Source organism: Mya arenaria, chromosome 15 (genome assembly GCF_026914265.1).
Source record: "Mya arenaria isolate MELC-2E11 chromosome 15, ASM2691426v1".
Lineage (NCBI taxonomy): Eukaryota > Metazoa > Mollusca > Bivalvia > Myida > Myidae > Mya > Mya arenaria.
In genome coordinates, this window is record NC_069136.1 from 25159779 (window position 1) to 25185168 (window position 25390).

Consider the following 25390-nt stretch of genomic DNA (forward strand, 5'->3'; position numbering starts at 1 on the left):
GCCGTATGAGTAATTTAATTCCCCATAAACTAAATGAATGCTTTGCGCAGGAGCATTGTTGGTTTTGGTGGGAATATACTAAAGAAATGTAATGTTTAAACTTAAACCAACGACCTCTTGGATAAGAGGACGGCACATCAACCAATCACCCAATTTAAGCTGCTTACAGTCTAGCTTAGGGCTGGGAGTATGACTTAATTGTTATTGGAGCCCAGCTATATTGACTACTCCCCTTTGCTGAATAGCAAAGCACCCAGGAACTCAAAGACAAGCGTTTGATTTTACTCAGATATACGATGAGAAAAACGTGAAACAACACAATATTTTCCAAACACACCTTTTATCTTCATAAAACTGTAAAAAGAACTCACACGGTAAATCGAATAGTTTTATTGTGTCACAGTTGGTCAACTTTACAACAGTTTACATTTTGCAATGGTTATTTATAAATAAGATGACATAGCAAAATATCCCTTTAATATAAAAGCAAAACATATTGCCAATGTACATGGCAGAATAAAAAAAATGTACTAAGATATATATGACCTTTTTATTATAATGACGTTTTATCTTTTCAATAAATGATATTCATATGCAGTCTAGTTTCGTTTTATACTTGATATTCTTATTTTAACAATATTTATTCAACACAATATAAATAGTTTTTTACATTAAAAATGGTGGCCAAATACGTGTTTTTATTCAAATTGTAGAACATACGAAGTACATATGCAGCATGGTAAAATACAATAACTACATGTACTTAGTTAACCGAGAGACAACTGGTCGGTCGTCGTTTCGGGAAGCGTCAAGGCGAGCCCATTCTGTTCGGTCGTCGTTTCGGGAAGCGTCAAGGCGAGCGTCTTCTGTTCGGTCGTCGACTGGGGAAGCGTCAAGGCGATCGTCTTCTGTTCGGTCGTCGACTGGGGAAGCGTCAAGGCGAGCGTCTTCTGGTTGGTCGTCGTTTCGGGAAGCGTCAAGGCGATCGTCTTCTGTTCGGTCGTCGACTGGGGAAGCGTCAAGGCGAGCGTCTTCTGGTCGGTCGTCGACTGGGGAAGCGTCAAGGCGAGCGTCTTCTGATCGATCGTCGACTGGGGAAGCGTCAAGGCGAGCGTCTTCTGTTCGGTCGTCGACTGGGGAAGCGTCAAGGCGAGCGTCTTCTGGTCGGTCGTCGTTTCGGGAAGCGTCAAGGCGATCGTCTTCTGTTCGATCGTCGACTGGGGAAGCGTCAAGGCGAGCGTCTTCTGTTCGATCGTCGACTGAGGAAGCGTCAAGGCGAGCGTCTTCTGGTCGGTCGTCGACTGGGGAAGCGTCAAGGCGAGCGTCTTCTGGTCGGTCGTCGACTGGGGAAGCATCAAGGCGAGCGTCTTCTGGTCGGTCGTCGTTTGAGAAGCGTCTAGGCAAGCGTCTTCGATTGGGGAATAATCAGTTAGTGACCTACCATCAGCACCTTCTTTCCACACTGGAGTTCCAGTCCGCAAACAGCAACGACGTTATCAACCCAGATCTTCCAAGTATTTAATTACACCCAGTGTGCGCTCATACAGAAATAATTCAACTCCAAAGACTTGCTTCACAAAGGATCATGTACATGTAATTGAAAGCACAGGCAAATATTATTTAAGTTCTGATGAATTGCCCCTTGTATAGGTGGTGGTCGTGTGGAAGATGTACCTGTATGGTCTAAAACTGATAGAACTGTAACACCTAGTGAAGCCGCTGATATTCTAATACAAAACATCATAAACCATGCAGCAAGATGGCTCTTAGAAGATAGGGATATATTTAATCCATATTCTGGAATCACAAATAATATGAGCGAAAGCTTAAATTCTAAAATAAAAAGGTTAATTGACTATAAACAAAGGGCCTTGGACGACATTGTTTTATATCTGTATTATTCACATGGAAATGATTTAAGTTATCTAATTCGGGGATTTTGTGGGGAAAGTGAATGGACTCTTAAAAATAAATTTAAAAGCCTAGTTTAAGCCTTCTATAAGTGACCCCCCCCACCCCCCAAAAACCAAAAACAAAACAACAACGAACACACGTGTATTTGTAAACAACCTCTGTTAATTGATCTTAATCTTATTGCCTAATTGTCTTATCAGTTCTCCAATCTGAGTATCCTGCTGTGCATTTTTCGATGTTTCATTATAAAGATGGACCCTAAATGGCCCTGAGTCAATACACGATTACACAGGAAATTGACCCCTGCTGTGACACCAGTGCCATTAACAGGAGATGCACAGCAGGGGATTATATCGCCAAACATTCCTTAAACTAGGCCTTTAATTATGCAGATCTTGACCCAGAGTCAGTCACCCTTCCAAAAAATGTATGCTACCCGGACAAATTGATTAATTTAATAAAACGTGAGTTATTTTTAATAGAAAAACCAATAACCAACAAAACTACAAGTGAAACAACAAAACAAATACAACCAGTAAGGAGTCAATGCGCTCTTGCAGAACGCGTAATTGAAGACAACGGTATAGTATTTGTTCCACAAATGGGTGCCTTTATGGTAAATGGTTCAAAGAACGAAAAATATTCTGTATCAATTCTTCCGAAAGAGAAGTGCAGCTGTCCTGCAACTAGCAGGTGTTACCATATCATTGCTGCTTTGAAAAGCATTGGTATGGAAATACCGGACGAAAAACGTGCATTTAATTTAACGCAACTTAGAAAGAACTGCCGGCGCAAATCCATTAAAAAAGTGGAACTCAAAAAGGACGAAAAGGGGTTAATGATTTAACTATTAATGCGGCGCCAGACTCAGTATTCAAAAAAGAAATTGAAAACTGTGTAACGCCAAAATCTATAGACAAAATATACAATACAGTGGTTAGAACTAGCAACGCAAAGCAATATTTATAAAATTCCACACCGAAATCTATTCTTAAAACTCCAAAATCTCAAAAAAGAAAATTACAGTTTGAAGAAGATTTAATAAGCAAAATCCCGAAAACTGAACCCTTGTCAGAGATCGGTGAAGGTTACGGTTTTGTAGAATTAGAATTGAGTCGTAAAGATAATGAAATGAATATAGAAACTGAAATGTGGATACCAAGTCTAAATTTAAATATGAATGATCAACATGACATTTTGCATAATATGAAATTATATTCAATACATATGGAAGCTGTCATTATACTATAAGTAGGAAATAAAATATCAGGCCTGCAACTGACTGAGCGCGTACCAATATTTAACAATGCAGAAGAGAGATGGATGTACCACATTCGAATGGAAGCAACCTTATCACCAGCATGCCAAGTTCCCCACACACATAATGACCATTGCGTTTGTTCAATTTCGCATAAAAACAAAAAAATATTTATTAGACAGTGTTGACACTGACAAAAAATATAATTCCTGATGGTTTAAAAATCCAACTGTCGCAAATTTATGGTCAAAACTTAAAATCATTCCAAATTATAATACCAAATGTCATGAAACAAACAAATAGTATTGATTGTGGACTTTTCGCAGTTGCATGTTTTACATCTTATAGTTTAAATAACAAACTTTGTCATAACTTGATTTTTGATTCAACTTAATTATGATCCCATTTGATGCAATGCTTTTACAATTCAAAAATGACGAATTTTCCGACAACAGACAAAACAATAGGCTCTATAAGAAATAAACTATTAAAAATAGAAGTGATCCACAACTGCTGGATTTGCAATATGCCTTCCTGTTATGATAATATGGTTCAATGTGACAGATGTTTAAGTTGGTTTCATAACTATTGTGTTAATGCATCTAATGATATTTCAATGGCAGACAAATAATTTATCTGTCATATGTGTGTTGTATAAAATCACTCTTGCTGTAAGTCGTGCATAACACCATTATTTTCAACTTTATGACGCTCAACATGTGAATACAAGTAGACATTACATAATATAACATGATATAATCATAATATAAAAACAACAACTAATGAACCAGGTTTTTTTTGGTGGGGTTGGGGGCAGATGTTATAGCAAAATATGTTTGAATATAAACGACATATTCATTTATGTACATGCTATATCTTTTTTCAGTAACCATATATTTTATGTGCATTTCGCTAACTGTTATGTTTCATCTTGTTTATAGTCGTATTTCATATTTTTATTTTATGAGTCAACTGGATTGAATACTATATCACGCTAGTCGCTTGCATCTTTTAAAGCACCAAATTTTGTTTTGCTACGATAGCTATTTTGTTTGTATTGAAATAAGAATATTGTCATTGTCTTTTCCTGATTCACCGCCTTGATTACCTAATAATATGTTAAATGCTTTTCTTAAAACCCTTCTCTGTCTATATTAACTGCGTTACTCTATCTCTTTGTTAACTGCGTTTAATACCGGCCCATGAAATAATAAATATCAACTATATTAATGTATTTCTAAATGTCATCGCAGGATGTAGATAGCAAAAGCCAATAAATATTACAAATTATACAATATATGATTTTAAATATGGTGGTACAAAACGCAAACTACGGACTTACTGATTTCCTTGTGCGTGAAAGGCTTGCAATGCTATTGCTAGCATATTTCTACTGAATACAGGTACCGGTTTGCCGTATAATACACTTTTCACGCGGCCTTGACCACTATCAACAAACGTGACCTTGAACTTCCAAAGATGGCTGCAGCTTGTCGATTTGCCCGTAACTTTCTCCTGAAAAACAGCGCTTTTCCTAAGCAAAGCGCAATCTTCCGCCATGCCCGATGTATGGGCGTAGTGGCAGGAAGCACCCAGCACACGCTGAGTGTAAAAAGGCGGATTGACAAAGCGCGAGATGCGTCCCTACTCGGGGGAGGACAGAAGCGTATCGACAAGCAGCATCAGAAGGTTGAATAACAATTATATTGACAATGACACTGTTCAGAAGCTTGAAAAGCAATTAAATTAACATTGATTTTTTGTATTTGCTTCACATTGACTACTTATTGCAGACTTTTTGAAATGTGCATAAGTCAGATTTTTTATTTAGCGACTATGTATATGCGTTTCTATATCCCATACATGTATATATATATATATATATATATATATATATATATTGTTTTCCTAGCCAAGCATGATAGATGCCGGGCTACTGTTTTAGAAGCAGTTTTCCGACAGTTTTTATTGATTTATTCATACATGTTTAAATCCCTGCTAAAATTGTTAACATTTTAGACAACTACAGCTCAAGCTGCTATTGTCGATATAATGTTCACATGGGTGACTTCACATAAAGTGTATCTAATAGGGGCGCCAAAAGGGTACATACACTGTTCTGATTATATGGTGATGAGAAGCAGTTTCAATACATTGACTACTTATTGCAGACTTTTTGAAATGTGCATGAGTATATATATATATTGTTTTCATAGCCAAGCATGACAGATGCCGGGCTACTGTTTTAGAAGCAGTTTTCCGACAGTTTTTATTGATTTATTCATACATGTTTAAATCCCTGCTAAAATTGTTAACATTTTAGACAACTACAGCTCAAGCTGCTATTGTCGATATAATGTTCACATGGGTGACTTCACATAAAGTGTATCTAATAGGGGCGCCAAAAGGATACATACACTGTTCTGATTATCTGGTGATGAGAAGCAGTTTCAATACGTGGTGAATTTCATGTGCCTATTGGGTGTTTTTATCCTTTTATTTAATAAACTAAATATAAGACTAAATCATACAAGAACTATTATTCATTTTTTCAGCATTTGCCTAAAATTTAAACCTTAAAATTTACGACAGTCAATTCATTCTCGAAATCAGGCAGACACTGAATATCAATGATATTTTGATTAATTTCTGATAAAAACTTGTGTTTGCAATCTTTTTAGTGGATGTGGATGTGAATCTTACATGATCATCGTTTCTATAAGTCAATTAAGGAAAACCTTGTAGCTATTCATACATATGCAAATTAAGTTCACACCCGTGCGCAATACTCTGCGCGTGATGTTCCCCAAGGTGTTAGTTTGTGCACAAAACTAAAAATAAACATTAAAAATTAATAAAAGTTACGTATGTGTCTTGGTAAGACATTTGATTGCCTAGTAACCATATAACTGAATTGCTGTACCTTCTTTAAGAAGATCTAAAGAAAGTATGTGAAAAAGTGATTTGGCGGAAACTGCTTTCCATCGGAAACTGCTTCTCAACCAGTATGTATATTGTGTGGAAAGTTAACAGGCACCTGCTAGATACTTTGTTGACAGAAGTCGATCTGAATTAGTGTTTCATGAAACTTTTAAGTGTAATAAGAGTAAGGTATTGGCTAAATTAATTAATGTGTATCTTTTGTGTTTATATTTATCATGAAGTGTTAAGTATTGTGGAGTTGCAGTTGAAGAATATATTTTACATTAGTATGAATCAGTCCACTTCTGGTGTTTAGGGAACAAAATGAATATCCAAATGTAAAACAAAATTCCCTAAACGTGCATTATTGTGGCTACAGTTAAAGCACTAGCATGTCATAGGTATGAGGGGTGAATCTAACTGTTAAATCAATATCCTAAGCCACCTGTCCTCCACTAAAGATTGTCACCCATTGCAAGACTTGATAGGAGCATTTTTAATTACATGTAAAGTCTAAAATAACAGACATTCAAAACGGGATTCCTTTTAATCTCCACTGGTTGGCAGTACAAATTCGTAGAGGATACAAATCCCTAACCCCTTTTAAAACTCATTCAATTGAATCTGTTACATTGGGTGCTACATTTGCGAATGTAGCGCCTATAATAAATGCAATAGTTTGAATTAAATGAGTTTATTTTATATCTTTCTGTGTTAACTTGCAGGGCAAGTTGACAGCCCGTGAGCGGATCAATCTGATGCTGGACCCAGGCAGCTTTGTGGAGTATGATGCCTTCCTGGAACATAATTGCACGGACTTCAACATGCAAGGGGAAAAGGTGAAAAGCTTGGAGCACTAAGCTCTCTATTAATTTAATTGGTCGCAGAGTGGCACAGGGGAGTTTGTCTTCTTTCTGGATATTTAACAGGGTTCATGAAACCCATCCAACCCACCAGCCTATTCATGGTAAATATGAGTGGGTCGGGTGAAATATAATAGGGTTATTATTACTGCGTTTTGATCCGGGAAGTTGTATTCGACTTGAGTGGATTTGTGCAGATTCGGATTTCACGAGGCGCAAGTATATATGTATATATTATATACATTACTGGTCTGATCACATAAAAGCCACATGTTTTCATAATAAATGTCATTTTAATGACGCACTATTTTGTTTTATGACGTCATTTTAACATCGCGCAACGATACCTGTTATGACGTGACGTCACAAGAGTGGAATACAGCTGTATTGCACTGGAGTACGAACTACCATATTTTGCGATATGTATTGCATGTGGATTTATGATGGTTGTATAATTAAAGTGGATCTGGTAAAAATGTGAGTTGGTCCGTAAGATACAGTTTTTTTTTTTTCAGTGATTTTTATGGCCTGTATTTGGTTGTGTTCCAAATGGCAAAAAGAATCTTTTTTTCCAAATTTTCCAATAAAATTCCCAATCAGAAGTTTCGAAATTTTCGAAGAAAAAAAAGAAAAAAGACAATGACAAAAATATAAAGAAATCAGTTGTTTCTCTTACATTCAAGCGTCTATTCACAGAGACATACATATGTGTCATATCCTGGTCCCGGTAATGTAGTAATATGAGTGGATCTGGTAAAATATGAGTTGGTAAGGTAAAATATGAGTGGGTCTAGTAAACATGTGCCAAATTTTCTATAGACAAAGAACAAGAAGTATTGTATGCAAGTTTTCGAGCTGGCGAAAGCTGTAAGTCCTTCATGATGTCTATAATATAAAATCATAAAATTTATCATTCAAAACATGATTATCGATCATGCTCTGGCAAAAATCCATGATATAGCACAGTTCAACTCTTCATTTCAGTACCCCGGGGACAGTGTTGTGACTGGAAGGGGAACCATCAATGGTCGCATGTGCTTTGTCTTCAGTCAGGTAGGATCGTCTAGCATAGGACTTGTAAATGTTCTATTATAGATACATGTATATAGCATCAATTTGCATTATATATAAAATAATTTCTGTCAACTTACAAAATTCCCCTTTATAACAAAAATAATGTTAAATTTCCCTTTCTGGGGGCTCCCTCCCCCTGCCCCATTCTTCAAAAGAAGACAGTCAGCCCTGGTTTATTTATCCTGCAGTTATTACTGGCATCTGTGCAATTATTATATTTTTATTTGGAAAATTTTGAAGAGTAAGTACGGTAAAAGTTACAGTAACACAACACGAGTCATTGAAATTATGCACAAGCACTTCAGTACAAGTGTTTAAATTCAATCACTAGAGTTCTGAGTAACATTACTGTTTTGTACCATGTTGTCAATGAAGACGTTCCAAACTAGCTTACAGCATAAGTGAGTAGCGTAGTAATTTATCTGCACAAAGTTATGGAACGATTAAGCTCCCTCTAATTGTTACCACTGTGATATATAAAGAGTTAATGAATAGACAAAAACAAAAAAAACACCCTCAAACATTGCACAATTATTAAAAGAGATCTATACAAGTCATGATACAGCAACGAAATAAAACAGTCATCTGAAATATTCATCAGCCCAAATCAATGTTACGGGAATTTGGCTTAGAAAATGCCAACTGGCCTGGTTACAGTGTATATAAATTTTCAGTTTTTAACCAATATTGCAATAATTTAACGATTGCCAATATTGCTATCAATATTGCTCTCTTTCAGGATTTCACTGTGTTTGGTGGTAGCCTTTCTGGAGCACATGCCAAAAAGATCTGCAAGGTACAACAATGAACATTGTAACTGCATAGCTCTTTCGGACTGAAGTTCAAAGTTGAGGTATTGCCATGGCCTTGGCGTCATTTTCACCATCTGCGGTGTCAATGTAAAAAAACTTGAATCGTAGCCATATCCAAAAGAACTGATGAAATTATTTGAATGAAACTTCGTTTGTATGTTGCCAGACAACAGATTCCGGTAAATAAAGCAAGGCCCATAATTGTGGAACTTTGGCATTAAAATTTTATGGAGATTTGCCTCTTGTTTGGCTATATTACAACAGACAAGCGTAGCATTCCCCTTTCAGAGCTCTTGTTTATACGCTACCGTAAATGACTGTTTATAAGACACACTTTTTTCCCTCAGATTTCAATGTAAAATATGCCTGCGTCTTACAAACAATAACAAGCTTTTGACATTTTTTCTGAGGTCGATTTCAGGCCAAAATTGGCTCTTTGAATATAAATGGTGAAAAAAACTAGTTTGTTTAGATATATGTAGAAAGGGATGTCACTCACATCATCTCGATTGACTTTATACGGGTTAAAGTGGCAGTTGAAGATCCGGATATATATGGTGTATAGTAAAACGTTTATTATTTTTATTTTTCATTATTGTACGAATAAAATTATTCAATATTATATTTTATAGAACAATAATTAAACATGCATATAAAGAAGTATAGCTGTGCACTGTCGAAATATTTTGTCAGTGGTATGATAAGGTGTAAAAAACTCGCACTGCCTTTAAGCAGTTAAACATACCAATAGTACAAACTGTTGTGGTAATAGTCTTGGTTTTTTGCACGTTGCCACATTCTTTATACTTTCCAGTAGGTGTTGACATTTGATAACAAACAGGAACAATATATGGTGTTTTGCTTTACAAAACTTTTTAATCTCGACAGTTAATCATTTACGATACACAATAATCATGGTGGTCAATGGCGGCAGATGATTTTAGCATTTTTTCAATGCTTCTTAAAACCCATAACATAGATTAAAAGTTTTTGTCTCGAGTTTTTCACGATTTTTTGCATGCGTCTTATAACTGCTGTTGTCTTATAACCAGTCAATTATGGTTGTTTTCCGATGAACAATCAAACTTTGATAAACACAGTGTTCAACAAAAAGAGGCCACTGGCAACAAAGACTGCTTTTAGTAAAATTTCTGACCAAAAAAATTCCTCATTTTGGTAAATAATCAGAAAATATTGTTCTGTAATGTGTGATTTATTTCCCAGATAGCCTGTAACACTTATATTTGGGCTGTTTAATCAGGCAATTCTTATTGAGACCACCAATTCTACCATTCGCCTATAAATGCATTTTACTTGTTCATCAGGTGATGGATCAGGCGATGTTGGTGGGTGCCCCAGTGATTGGGCTCAATGACTCCGGTGGCGCCCGTATTCAGGAAGGTGTTGAGTCACTAGCTGGATACGCTGATATCTTTCAGGTAAAGGTCTTTGTTGTACAGTGTATGAACAAGTCAGTCAGTTTTGACAGGCTCACTGATTTGCGTGGGCTTGTATTCAGAAGTCTGTCAAATTGCTGGTAGGGTTTACTAATATATAGATTGTCAGTGAAGGCTTTTGCAGACTTTTTCACAATATCAACAGCTTGGGCGGGGCCTTTATTAAAAAACAAACATGTTGAGTCAGTTTTGAAGGGCTCACTATTATGGTTAGACTTGTATTAGGAAATATGTCAATTTGCTGGTATGTTAAACTTATATCTTTATTGTCAGTGAAGGCTTTTGTGGACATTACATAATTTCAATGACTTGGGCGGGGCCTTTATTAAAAAAAAATGAAGTTGAGTCAGTTTGGAAGGGCTCACTGTTTGGGTTTAAGACTTGTATTAGGAAGTCTGTCAGTTCGCTGGTAGGGTATACTTATATCTTCATTGTCAGTGAAGGACTGGACAATACAAAATGACCTGGGCAATTAAGTCACCTCACTCATGGATTTATCTTTATTACAGAGGAATGTCAATGCATCCGGTGTGATTCCCCAGATTTCTCTCATCATGGGACCTTGCGCAGGTATGCATACTTGTATGTAACCAGACCTTAAGTCACAATTTTCACAGAAATGTCACATAATATTTTGTTTATTTCCGTAGAGTCAGAAAGGCCGCCGACCAAAAATTAACTTGCTTACTTCATACTCTCATTCCAATTATTTATGTAAAATAAAGGAGTACCACATGAACACTTAACAGATTTGATTCAATCCTTTATTTAAAAATGGCCATTACTTTACATGCTAAACTATCTTTTTCAGGAGGTGCAGTGTACTCTCCGGCCCTGACAGACTGGACATTCATGGTGAAAGACACGTCCTATCTCTTTATCACAGGCCCTGAAGTCGTAAAGGTAAGTTAGCTAGTTAAGATTTTAGTGTTAATTTATTTTTTCAATCATTGTAAAGAAAGTTGTATTAACTTAAGCTAACTCACTGTTGTTGGCATAATGTTGGGCGAGATTGTGGTCTTGTGTTGTGAGGAGAACCTAGAGACCATTAACCAAACATGCACCCCCAAGTTAGGAATCGAAAAAACGGTCGCCTTGGTGAGAAGCGAGTGTGCTTAAAGGACAATCGTTTTGATTTTGCAGACTTATTTAACTTGTATAAGACTGCAAAATCAAAAAGGTTGTCTTGTTACAACACAGAACTCTTCCTGGCTGACTGCGAATGTACATGCTACCATATTTTCTGCTATGTTTATATTGCCTTGATTCTGTCTGAATGGCTTATTGCGATGTTTTGACTGCGAAACTATAGCAGAAATTTTGCGCAAAGTCAGTTTCACTTTGATGTTATGAAGTGCGGGAATTTTAGGTTACCACTTCGCCCAAGTTTCCCCCTTGCGAGAGCCCTATGATAATATAACTGACAAGGGTATCTTCACATTTTAAGCACATGTCATTTTGGCATGTGTATTAATCAAATACAATTTAAAGCCCATTGAAGGGAAAGTTCAGGGCCAATACATTTTGGTGACATCTGTAAAGCATAGCAGCCACATAGGATAAATTTGTCTGGCTTTGTCCCAATCGCTGTCACATTTGATTATCTCGTGTACATGGCATGTATCAATCATTGTCAGACAAATTTGTTTTCCCATGATAATGAGGTCAGCCATAAGCTGCCACTACTACAATAATAAAATGTAAAGTACAGAGACATGCCTGGTAGCCAAACATTTACTGAATTCCTGTTTTAAGCCACAAGATTTAGACCAAACAAACACTTTAATGAGTGACACACTCAACAACACAGACAGATCACATATGCATCTAGAGCCTTTTTACCCTACTTTGCCGAAGTCGATGCCGGGCCTTTTTACCCTTTTTTGCCAAAACAGCCTCTGAAATTCCCATTTTAAAAAAGTGAATACAAATAAAATGTATTTTTTGTATTGTTTTTTTTATTTTTATAATAATAATAATAATAATAACTTTATTTAAAGAAGGTAACACATTAAGACATAGGCATCATATTATAAACAAACATAACACACGACTTATTTACAATGTGGCCTTCTGAAAGAACATACACACGCACACACACATAAATGCTTAGAATGAAAACGCAAGCATAAATTTATGTTATTTCAAAAGGGTACGTATTAAAATGTTATACGAAAACATAAAGAAACATGAATATAATACATTAATTATAAGATCAATGCCGAACAATACATCAATTTGTACCTAAAGGTTAACAAATCGTATCATTAAAATTTATTAACTGAGTAAGTAGGACAGTCACACATGTATTTAACACCTTAATCGAGATATATATAATGTAAAAACAATAGTCATGGAATTATGCGTACAATTCTTACAACGGTTTTTGCAATTGATGATGTAAAAAGAACTTCTTGCAGCAGGCTTTAAATGTATTTTCCGTGTTCGATTTACGTATTCGTTCTGGTAAAGAGTTCCAAACTGTCCCGCTGTAGCATGCAAACGAGTGTTTCTTGTATTGAGTTTTATGTCGAATGTGGGCAATGTCTTGTCGCGTAGAAGATCGTAATCCATATCTTGTATTGTTTGATAACTTTATAATGTCTCTTATATAACTCGGTGTAAGATTGTTAATAGATTTATATACCATAACAGCCGTTTGATATTTGCAACGGTATTCAAATTGAAGCCATTCTATTTTTTTAAATAATTCATGCGATGGCGTTCTAATAGGCTTAAAGAGAATAATTTTAGCAGCTCTTTTTTGAAGCATGGTTATTCGTTTCGTATGCGTTTGCTTGCTTTTCCCCCAAACACTACAACAATAGTCAAACATAGGAAGTATATACGATTTATAAAACAAATGTCTCATTTGATCCGTTAAAAAGTAATTAAGTCTTTTTAAAAGAACTATCTTTGCAGTTACTTTCTTGCAGACAAAGTCAACTTGCAGGTTCCATGACAATGATGAATCAATAACAATTCCAAGCAATTTCTTCGAAGTTACATTTTCAATAAGTACATTGTCTACGAATAATTTGAGTGCACATGCATTTCTTAACTTTGCATTTGAACCCAGCAACATGCAATTCGTTTTCAATGGATGTATTGCCATGTTGTTTATTTTGCACCACTCCGATATTATATCTAAATTTATTTGCAACGTACGTTCAATTTCCTGCGTATTTGAACTTTTTGCATATAGTGTAGTATCATCAGCATATAAGTCAATCAAGGAATTTTCTATTTCAAAGGTAATGTCATTAATATATATAAGAAAAAGAATAGGTCCAAGAATGGATCCTTGAGGAACTCCAGACCTTATACATCTTCGTGAAGATTGGAAACCCCCAAACTTTACAATTTGGTGTCTATCTTTCAAATACGAAGTTATCAGTTGAACGGTATTATCACTGAAATTGTATAATTTCAATTTATGTAAAAGTATTAATCTCAGGATTCATCAAATAATGTGATACATTTACTGCTTTATTCATAAAACAACTGAGAATTTTTCCCAAGACTTAATACTGCTATTTTTCTCCAAAGAAAGAGCTAGCTAGGTTCAATATTTAACAAGTTTGAAGCATGACTCATATATCGGATGCAATATGAAAAGCTGTAATTAGGAGTTGAAATTTTTATTCGAAAGAATATTTTATCAGATTTCCAATCAAAAAGCATTTACGTTTTCCCGGAAATGTCTAAATACAAATAGAATATGTTTGTGAGTCGAATTTATTGGAACTGCCCAATCAACAATGTCTTGTGGCTTTGTGTTGATTGCAGCTATTTTAAAAAAGATATATGCATTTTTGTAACCCAGAAATGAATTTCATCCACGAAATTTCATTAATTTTCTGAATTACTTTCTTATTTGACAAGATATTATCAAGATCTCTCAAGACATTATTGAATAGGTAGTAATGGGCATTTTGACATAAAAACAGTACTAATGGCGACAGACCTTTCCGTAATAATGTGAATACTTTATGATCCAAAATCTGTTAAAAGCTTTTTTTTATCCCCCGCCGAATCGAAGATTTCGGGAGGGGGATATTGTTTTGGCGTTGTCCGTCTGTCATTCCGTCCTTCCGTCCGTCCGGTACCATATTTTGGTAGGCATTGATCAGAAAATGTTCAAACTTGGTCAGAATGTTCCCCTTGATCATATCTCGACCTATTTTAAAAGTGGGTCACATGGGGTCAAAAACTAGGTCACTAGGTCAAATCTTAGAAAAAACTTTGGAACATACTAGAGGCAATATACATGGTCAAATATTCATGAAACTTTATCAGAATGTTTTCCTTGATGAACTCTTGGTCGTAAATTAAACTGGGTCACATATGATCGAAAATTAGGTCACTAGGTCAAATATTAGAAAAATCTTGTCCCGATCCATATCATGGTAATGATTGGTCAATTTATGTTCAAAATTGGTCATGATGTACCCCTTGAAGAAATATGGACCTCTTAAAAAAGTGGGTCACATGGGGTCAAAAACTAGGTCAGTAGGTCAAATCTTAGAAAAATCTTTGGAACATACTAGAGGCATTATACATGGTCAAATATTTATTAAACTTAATCAGAATGTTTTCCTTGATGAAATCTTGGACTTATTTAAAACTGGATCACATATGATTGAAAATTAGGTCACAAGGTCAAATCTTAGAATTTTTTTGTCCGGAATGAAAATGATGGGCGGATTATGTTCAAACTTGGTCATGATGTATCCCTTGATGAAATATGGACCGCTTGTAAAAGTGGGGCATATGGAGTCAAAAATTAGGTCACTAAGTCAAATTTTAGAAAAATCTTTGAAACACATTAGAGGCAATATGTATGGTCTTATATTCATGAAACTTGATCAGACTGTTTTCTTTGCTTGGACATGTTTTAAACTGGGTCACATGTGATTAGAAATTATGTCACTAGGTCAAATCTTTCAAAAAATTTGTCCGAAATTATTTTATGGTGGTGATTGGTCTGATTAAGTTCAAACATGGTCAGAATGTTCTCTTAGGTTGAATTTCGACTGCGTTTTAAAAGTGGGTTAATGGGTCAAAAACTAGGTCACTAGGTCATATCTTACAGAAATCTTCGGAAGACACTGGAGGCAATACATCTGCTCTATTTTCCATGAAACTTAATCAGAATGCCTCGATGAAATCTTGGAATAGTTTGAAACTAGTTGGTCATGTGGGTCAAAAATGAGGTCACTGAGTCAAATCTTAAAAAAACCTTGTGGACACTCGCTATATTTTTTTGCATATATCTGGACCAATCTTCATGAAACTTGATCAGAATGTTTGCCTTGATGAAATCTTAGATTAGTTTGGAACTGGGTAGCATGGAGTCATAAACTAGGTTTCTTGGTCAATTCTAAATATTATATATATACAATATTTTTTTTTATTTCAAACAGTTGCAATCAAACTCAAACTCCTATATATATATATATATATTTCATCAACAATTGATTTCCATTCCTTGACTTAGCCCAATCAGGCAGGGGATATCAATTCAACGAATTTGCTTGTTTAAATTGTTTTACTCCTCACTAACCCAAAACTTGTCGCCAAGAAAGAATAAATGTTCCTCTCCCAAAAAAGAACGTTCCTCAAAGCTAAATAAAAGATCACTTTTTTTAAACGTTTTAGGTTTGCCCTCCCCCACCCACTTTTGCATCGCTGCCAGCTCTTAAGTTAGAATTTACAAGGATGGGGCTCTCGACATTCTTCATGACTGTCAAATTCTGCAGACTTATATTTCTCTTTAAGATGTAGAAGCTATTAAAATTAAAATCAAACAAAGCATGATGCATTTAAAATTTATTAAAGATATCACAGCGTTCTAAAAACTTTATCAACTACTTTATTATAATTTTCCATCACTTTTTCTTCAAATTTCAGTATGGTTCTATCCTCAATCATTTTATCACATTCAACATCAATATCACTTCCTCCTGAGCATTGTCTATAGTGATGAATAAAACCTGTTTCTATGGAAACATTGTATGTATAAAGGTCACGGTCAGTAATGACATAGTCTGACACATGATGTATCCCCATTTGGTAAACATATTCAGGTTTAACAATCAACTTACTCCACCTTTTGCTGAATTGCCTTGTCCTAGATGTGGCTCCGAAATATGACAGTTTCTGTTTGGAAGGGTAATTATAAGTTCCATTGTAATAGTAAGAGTTCTGAGTCTGTGAGTCAGGAACTGTGTCAAGGTCAAAGAAAGCACTTTGAAATTTGAAGGCAGCTACTACTTGTTGTTCTTCTGGGTTTTCAACTCTAGAGTTATATTCCATCTCCTCCAACATTGTTTGCCAGTTATCATGTGCCTTGGGAACAATAACTTCATCTATGTCTATAAAAGCAGCATAATTAAAAATGTTTCTTGCCCTGTATAGACAGTCTTGTACTGCAACATTCTGTCCATGATACCAAATTTTGTTTTCTGCTTGGGATGGAAGTTTCCATTGTAAAATTGTAGCAAAATTTTCATTCCTGTAATGTTTCAGTAATCTTTCAGCCTCATTACTGACATTAGTTTTGTAGAAGAAAATGTGCTCCACTCCTAATGCTTTGTGAAGTTCTATAAATTGTATGAGATTTGATAGCTTCACATCTCCAAACAGTGGTGGAACACATATACAAAATCTTGGTTTTCTGTACAAGGGAGGTAAATCATACTTAGTAGAATTTTCGCTGTCTGTACTATTACCTCCCTTTTCTTTGAATAAATATTTTTTCAGTACAGACTTCTGATGATTCTCAAGAAGATTATAAGTAGACATTGATTTATCCTTTGGATGTTGAAGTAGTTGATATTTCACAGAATTGCTTTTTATTGGAATCCTATTAAGCGGAAATTGTTTCTTTGAATGAGATGAAGATCTATTACGGAGGCTTTGTAGGGTTGTGAGAACCACTCCGTCATGTATAAATCGACTTTTGTGTTCCGGTATTAAACAGGAAAATAACATTCCTCCGAAGATCTTTTCATGGTTGTCACTCATTTCTTGTCGTTTAGCGACAATCCAGTTGTCATCGGGACTCGGATTAATTGAACACAATATTGAAGATTCGCTGGAAAGTTTGGCTAATGCTGTAAGAAGTATTTCATTTTGCTCGTTATCTTTCGAATAAAACGCCGAATAAACACATATATTTTCATCAAGGCATTGAAAATTTCCATCAGCATATTTTGATTGATTTTTATCACCTTCCGAGTCAGCAAAATTATGTATTACCATTTGGTTTGAAAGAATTTTTCTCTTTGACATTTCTCTGGTATTCTCATTTTGTTTCCAACTTAGTAAATCTTGTAATTTTTGGTTGGCATTTGATTGGATATTCTTGTCCTCTGGGCTTTTTACATCATCAATTAAAATATATTGTCTTGCATTGACATTTGAATTTATGGCAGTGTCTGATGTTTCCAAAAAAGACTCTTTAATTGAATAGTTGAAGGTCTGATTTATCTTTCTCCGATTAATTCTTAGCTGATTTATTATCAGATTTTTACTTCTTTCAATCTCATTTCTAACCTTGTCCCAAGTGTCTGGATTTTTGTGAAGTTTTTTTGAAATCACGTTAATGTTCATTGCAGTCATTTGCAACATTGTAATAACATACAATGCCAACGCAAATGTAAATAGGATGTTTAAAAATTTCCTTGCCGAGAACATTTTTGTTTGCATGGCTTTAAATATTGAAGAGTCTTAGAAATCCATATTAGCACTTTTAATAAATTAATGTTAAGACTTCTTGTTTTTACATAGGAGAAAAAACATATTTTATTCTCTGAAAGTGATATATTATTTCACTCCTTGTTAGTGGTAGACGGTTTTCCATTACAGTTCTTTCATTTTCACGTGATTAGGTCATTGGTCTGCCTTCAATTCCACCAGAAAATTGCTCCATTCTGCCACATTAAAACAGCAAGAAACACCAGAAGCAAGTTGATCAGCTGGTATTGTCATTTCTCTGAAATGGAACCTATGACCGGGGTCATTTTCCACTAATGAGCATTCCTTCAAGCTCAGAAATAAATGTTTTTAATGAAGGTTTTTTTCCAGGTTCAAGAAATTGTTGTTTTATTTCCACAGTTGAAATGATGTTTTTCTTGGACACTCTGTTGATTGGATGGAAGCAGGAAATATAACTCTGAAAAAATAAATAATATTTCTTGAAAACATTCTCATGCTTAACAAATATTTGTCCCTAGATTTCCATCGAAATTATTTTTTTGAAATTGGGTAGACTGTTTGACAATGCTCTTTCTTTTTTTATAAGGAACCATACTCATGTGTTTTTAGACGAACCACAAACAATTCTCCTTTTTTTACATGTGAGTGTTATAAATTGACACTGTAGTGGAAGGTATGAATTAATGCCTTTCCCTGACAGTACCGGACTGAAACACAAATTCAAACCCTAGTTCAACGTTTTTTCGGAGTCAATAAATTTAAGGGGCGGTAGAAGAAAAAGGGGAAGTACGGGAATAAAAATCTAGCAATTGATTTAAACTCGCATACTTTAGATATATGAATTTTAAAACAAAAAGAAAAAAAAATGTCTAATTGTAAATTCAATTATCCCATTTATCTTGCTATTCTTTGAAAATGACTGGATAACTACTGGATTTTAGTCACGAATGTAAACGATTCACTTTATACTTTTTTTACATTCAAATCTTATTTTGTCAAATGTTTTTAAAGATTTAGATAATTATTATATATTGTATATATTATGTATATATGTAATTGCTTACTTACATTATTTGTATATTAAAAATATTCCACCTCAATCCAGCTAGTAGCCAGTGTTTATAATTCACTATTTATCCCTTGTTTACCCAACAAGATATTTCGAAGGTTTGTCTTATCGATCATTCCCCAAACTTTATCAGTTCCTATCAGTCTGTTGAAGAAATTACCCACGTTACCTGGTTCAGTTTTTCAACAGCTCTGTCTGCAACCAACTGCAGAGGCTTCCTTACATTTCTCTTCAAAGGTTTAGTTCTAAATCCATCCAAACCCCAACTTTCGTATTTTACAGTCCAAAGCTAAGTCCAAACGTGAATAAAATGTTTCAAAATAATCATATCTTGCTCTTATCACCAAAACATGCTTTTCGGATCATTTCCCAGCCCTGAGGCTACATTACTGATAAGCCAAAAACTGGCTGGCCAGCCACATGGGGCTTATAAGCAGCTATAAACAGAGTGAGTGTTGAGTGATCTGTTGATATCAAACATTTCAAGAACTGTTATCAATCAGGGTATCAAATTCTAAGAGGGCTCCTAAACAGCTAAAAAACAGTGATAAATGTTGTGCCTTTTCTCATAATATTAAACATAGATTGCCGTTGAAGTATTTATATTTTATTGCATCTACACTTGTATTTTTTTCTTGTTTTTGTGTGCAGATTTTCAAGTTGGAGAAAAAAATGAACTCTTTGAAGCCTTCTTCTTAATTTTATGGCTGATTAGCAAGTGTTCTGGAATGGGATAAGGCATTACAAGTGAACCAACAAGCTACCACACTTTTCATCTGCGCTGCAAAAGTGCAGATTATTTGAAGAATTCCAGTGAAAAATTCAGTTTAATAATGTGATAATCTAAATTCTCATACATTTTTAGCATCACAATAAAAGCCTTCTGACTTAAATATGATATGGCGATACAAATATAAGTTCCCATCTTCTGTTGTTATCAGTTGAATTTAAATAAATATTACTGTAAAAAAGTATATTTTGTAAAATTAAAAATGATAACATTACATGAGTTGTTCTTTATTTTAGGCTTTAAATATGGAAAACTGTAGTAATAAACATATAAAAAATCTAATACTCTAAAAGTAGAATTAAAATAACTCTTGAAATTAACAGACTGAGACCTTGAAAGTCAAAGTGAGAAAATGAACAGAATTGTACATTCTGTAATCTGCATGAAATACAAGAGGACGAATTCTATTTTCAAATAATAAAACATCGTTCATTACACCCAAAATGGCACTGAATGTTTGAATGTCATAGTGACACATCTGTATAAATCAGTTATGAAGTAATTGGCTCTAGCTGTAGAACCAGTAAACAGGTAATTAATCTGCCAATTAGCAGCAGTAAGTGGAAGTGACAGGTGATTTATTAGGTGCTGAGTCTTTTTGATGGCTGACTTGGATTGTTGATTAGAGTTGCCACCATGGCACCACTGGCACCGCATTTTCAAACTCGAACATTTTTTTTAAAAAATCCAAAAAAATCTTATAATTCCTCACTAAAAATTATAACACCAAATGTGTAAAAAATTATTAAAAAATGTTTTTTTTTTTAAATATGCACTTTGTACTGTATAATATATATACTAAGTATATATATTATACAGTACAAAGTGCATATTTAAAAAAAAAAAATCAATATTTTTTCACATATTCGGTATTATAATTTTTAGTGAGGAATAATAAGATTTTTTTTTATTTAAAAAAAAAAATGTTTTGAGTTTGAAAATCCGGTGCCAGTGCATGGCACAGCTTTAGTAGAAAGTGCAAGCTCTGGGTTAATAGCAGTGGCGTAGCTACATATAGGCCCTTAAGGCCTGGCCCAACAACTTTTTTGAAAGATGACAAATTTAATTTAAACCCTAAGATGCAAAAAAATAGTTACTTTAACACTTTGAACACCTGTGGAATTTGTTTTCTGTTTAACCAAAGCAAGTTTGGTGTTTATTTAAACTACATGTAGGTTGTATTGTTTGATTTTATTGTAATAATTGCAAATATAATTAAATGTGTCTAATGTGCATATAAAAGTCACCAAACTCACATAGAACCATCAGGCCTACAAGTTGTTTAGGCTACGCCCCTGAATAGTATGATTCCAATACGGATTTTTTTTTAAATTTCAAATTTTCTGCTGTTAAAATATGGGTGATATTTAGTGATCAAAATTCCTGTTTTTGCACTGCCATCTAGCTACATTGTGTGAGGCGAAACTTAATAACATTGTGTACATTCCAAAAGCAGAACCCTGATAAAAATGCAAAAAGATCATAGCATTTAGGTTTCAGTGCAGACATTTATTTTTCAATCAGATCAGTGAACTCATTGTACTGAACAGTAGTAACAAAAATAATTGCCCTTTTTTCATTGGTTTGGCATTTTGGGCTTCTCTGGTTAATTCTAAAGGCATCAATATTTGATGTAGTGGATGTGTAAATCATGTTAACTGTGCTTGTTTAGCAAGTAAACACAACAGCACCATTGTTGTTAGAAGGATTTATGGCCTGTGAAATTGAGATTCCTTCCATCCAACACAAGAGGTATATTTAGAAGTATAATAGGTACTTTGTTTCAAGCTGTGAAATTAAACTACTACATTTGAGCTGGCAGTGTTTGACAAGAATGAGCAAAATAATGCTACACATGATGTTGTATATATCAGCATAGAAGCTCCTAATTGATTTCCTCTAGCAAATTATCATAGATGCTTAATTTCACATAATAATTGACCATAATTTAAAAACTGTTCATTATCATGAAACTTAGTACACCTGTTCATAAAACTATTTTTGTTGACTAATGCCCGTTGATAAATTGCTGGCACCTGCTTACTATGCTCCCACTCATCATGCAAATGTAGCTGTGTTACTGGCTCCTGCTTGCTGTGCTCTCGCTCATCATGCCAATGTAGCTGTGTTACTGGCAGCTGCTTACTATGCTCCCACTCATCATCATGCCCATGTAGCTGTGTTACTGGCACCTGCTTGTTGTGCCCTTGCTCATCATGCCCATGAAGCTGTGTTACTAGCACCTGCTTGTTGTGCCCTCGCTCATCATGCCCATATAGCTGTGTTACTAGCACCTGCTTGTTGTGCCCTCGCTCATCATGCCCATGTAGCTGTGTAACTGGCACCTGCTTGTTGTGCCCTTGCTCATCATGCCCATGTAGCTGTGTTACTAGCACCTGCTTGTTGTGCCCTCGCTCATCATGCCCATGTAGCTGTGTAACTGGCACTTGCTTGTTGTGCTCTCACTCATCATGCCCATGTAGCTGTGTTACTAGCACCTGCTTGTTGTGCCCTCGCTCATCATGCCCATATAGCTGTGTTACTGGCACCTGCTTGTTATGCCCTTGCTCATCATGCCCATGTAGCTGTGTTACTTGCACTTGCTTGTTGTGCTCTCACTCATCATGCCCATGTAGCTGTGTTACTGGCAGCTGCTTACTATGCTCCCACTCATCATCATGCCCATGTAGCTGTGTTACTGGCACCTGCTTGTTGTGCCCTTGCTCATCATGCCCATGTAGCTGTGTTACTTGCACTTACTTGCTGTGCTCTCACTCATCATGCCCTTGTAGCTGTGTTACCTGCACCTGCTTGTTGTGCTCTCGCTCATCATGCCCATGTAGCTGTGTTACTGGCACCTGCTTGCTGTGCTCTCGCTCATCATGCCCTTGTAGCTGTGTAACTGGCACCTGCTTGTTGTGCCCTCGCTCATCATGCCCATGTAGCTGTGTTACTGGCACCTGCTTGCTGTGCTCTCGCTCATCATGCCCTTGTAGCTGTGTAACTGGCACCTGCTTGTTGTGCCCTCGCTCATCATGCCCATGTAGCTGTGTAACTGGCACCTGCTTGTTGCGTTCTCTCTCATCATGCCCATGTAGCTGTGTAACTGGCACCTGCTTGTGGTTTCGCTCATCATGCCCATGTAGCTGTGTAACTGGCACCTGCTTGTTGTGCTCTCGCTCATCATGCCCATGTAGCTGTGTAACTGGCACCTGCTTGCTGTGCTCTCACTCATCATGCCCATGTAGCTGTGTTACTGGCACCTGCTTGTTGTGCCCTCACTCATCATGCCCTTCTAGCTGTGTAACTGGCACCTGCTTGCTGTGCTCTCACTCATCATGCCCATGTAGCTGTGTTACTGGCACCAGCTGGTTGTGCCCTCACTCATCATGCCCATGTAGCTGTGTTACTGGACTTGCTTGTTGTGCTCTCACTCATCATGCCCATGTAGCTGTGTAACTGGCACCTGCTTGTTGTGCTCTCACTCATCATGCCCATGTAGCTGTGTTACTGGCACCTGCTTGTTGTGCTCTCGCTCATCATGCCCATGTAGCTGTGTTACTGGCACCTGCTTGTTGTGCCCTCACTCATCATGCCCATGTAGCTGTGTTACTGGCACCTGCTTGTTGTGCTCTCACTCATCATGCCCATGTAGCTGTGTAACTGGCACCTGCTTGGTGTGCTCTCACTCATCATGCCCATGTAGCTGTGTAACTGGCACCTGCTTGTTGTGCCCTCACTCATCATGCCCATGTAGCTGTGTAACTGGCACCTGCTTGTTGCGCTCTCTCTCATCATGCCCATGTAGCTGTGTAACTGGCACCTGCTTGTTGTGCTCTCGCTCATCATGCCCATGTAGCTGTGTTACTGGCACCTGCTTGTTGTGACCTCACTCATCATGCCCATGTAGCTGTGTTACTGGCACCAGCTGGTTGTGCCCTCACTCATCATGCCCATGTAGCTGTGTTACTGGACTTGCTTGTTGTACTCTCACTCATCATGCCCATGTAGCTGTGTAACTGGCACCTGCTTGTTGTGCTCTTGCTCATCATGCCTATGTAGCTGTGTTACTGGCACCTGCTTGTTGTGCTCTCGCTCATCATGCCCATGTAGCTGTGTTACTGGCACCTGCTTGTTGTGCTCTCGCTCATCATGCCCATGTAGCTGTGTTACTGGCACCTGCTTGTTGCGCTCTCACTCATCATGCCCTTGTAGCTGTGTTACTTGCACTTGCTTGTTGTGCTCTCACTCATCATGCCCATGTAGCTGTGTAACTGGCACCTGCTTGTTGTGCTCTCACTCATCATGCCCATATAGCTGTGTAACTGGCACCTGCTTGTTGTGCTCTCACTCATCATGCCCATGTAGCTGTGTAACTGGCACCTGCTTGTTGTGCTCTCACTCATCATGCCTATGTAGCTGTGTAACTGGCACCTGCTTGTTGTGCTCTCACTCATCATGCCCATGTAGCTGTGTTACTGGCACCTGCTTGTTGTGCTCTCACTCATCATGCCCATGTAGCTGTGTTACTGGCACCTGCTTGTTGTGCTCTCACTCATCATGCCCATATAGCTGTGTTACTGGATTTGCTTGTTGTGCTCTCACTCATCATGCCCATGTACAGTCGCTTGCTCATCATGCTTTTGTAGCTATGTCAACGTGACCTGAAATGTCAATGATGAGGATGAGGATGGGGTTTAGTACGGAAAAGCAAGGAAAGTATGACTCTTGAACCATCATTTCAAGTAATCTTTTTTTGTGTTACAGTCTGTGACCAATGAGGATGTGACCCAGGAGGAGTTGGGAGGAGCCAAAACTCATACCACAATTTCAGGTAGGTCATTGATTGGTAAGGTAAGGGGAGTATATGGACATGTAGGTTAATGGTACAGTTTGTGACCCAAGAAGAGTTTTTGCATTTGTATAAAACTTATTAAACTTTTGTTTGTTCAAAGTTAGCCAAAATGTATCTGATTAGTCAATAGTAACCCAAAGGTTTTTCGTTAACCAATGAATTCAATCTAAATGTTCAAACTAGACTAAATATATACCTTAATATGTTCTTTATAATGAAAGTTTTATACAAACGGCTGCTGCTTTAATAGCTTCTTTTTTGTATCAAATTGTGAATTTAAAACTTAATAGAAATAATAAAATGAAAAGATATTCAATAGCTTCACAAATATGAAACCTCATGGACAACAACCATGACCTGACAAATTTGAAGCATCCTCTAAAGTATATCACTTCACTTGCTGAATGGTTCTTACCCACAACTCCAGGTGTAGCTCACCGTGCGTTTGAAAATGATGTGGATGGGCTCCTTCAACTGCGGGAATTCTTCGACTTTCTACCTCTCTCCAATCAAGATCCTGCACCCATCAGGGACTGTTATGATCCGTGGTAAGTTTTTTTGCATTGTGTTTCTATATTTTTTAGGAAATTCATTTTAATGTGATTTTGGAGCTTTTAATAATTAAATACTGCTTAAAGGCTGTCAACCTTGTTT

The 25390-nt window shown here is 36.4% G+C and overlaps 3 protein-coding genes across 7 annotated transcripts in view; 2 read left to right on the forward strand and 1 right to left on the reverse strand.

The window, feature by feature from the left end:
* Positions 1-33: 33 nt before the first annotated feature.
* LOC128219228 (buccalin-like) lies at positions 34-1400 on the forward strand. The gene is made up of 2 exons (XM_052927041.1): positions 34-57; positions 768-1400. The coding sequence occupies exons 1-2, from the start codon at positions 34-36 to the stop codon at positions 1398-1400; spliced, it is 657 nt and encodes a 218-aa protein (XP_052783001.1).
* A 3238-nt stretch (positions 1401-4638) lies between these two features.
* The window catches only part of LOC128219598 (propionyl-CoA carboxylase beta chain, mitochondrial-like), a 35525-nt gene continuing 14773 nt past the window's right edge, over positions 4639-25390 (forward strand). For all 3 annotated transcript variants that reach the window (XM_052927431.1, XM_052927432.1, XM_052927433.1), the window contains exons 1-9: positions 4639-4861; positions 6820-6933; positions 7942-8010; positions 8771-8827; positions 10169-10282; positions 10810-10870; positions 11112-11203; positions 24649-24715; positions 25164-25284. In XM_052927431.1, coding sequence (XP_052783391.1) covers positions 4652-4861; positions 6820-6933; positions 7942-8010; positions 8771-8827; positions 10169-10282; positions 10810-10870; positions 11112-11203; positions 24649-24715; positions 25164-25284 — 905 coding nt within the window. In that variant the 5' untranslated portion in view covers positions 4639-4651. The remainder of the gene's footprint in view (positions 4862-6819; positions 6934-7941; positions 8011-8770; positions 8828-10168; positions 10283-10809; positions 10871-11111; positions 11204-24648; positions 24716-25163; positions 25285-25390) is intronic.
* LOC128219597 (uncharacterized) lies at positions 16120-19516 on the reverse strand. 3 transcript variants are annotated; one of them, XM_052927429.1, is made up of 2 exons: positions 19261-19516; positions 16120-18479 (listed from the first exon to the last, which is right to left on the reverse strand). In XM_052927429.1, exon 2 carries the CDS (start codon positions 18011-18013, stop codon positions 16145-16147), a length of 1869 nt encoding a protein of 622 aa, XP_052783389.1. In that variant the 5' UTR covers positions 18014-18479; positions 19261-19516; the 3' UTR covers positions 16120-16144. The 3 variants fall into 3 exon arrangements, with proteins under 3 accessions (XP_052783389.1, XP_052783388.1, XP_052783390.1); XM_052927428.1 differs by lacking the exon at positions 19261-19516 and adding an exon at positions 19091-19221; XM_052927430.1 differs by lacking the exon at positions 19261-19516 and adding an exon at positions 19087-19217.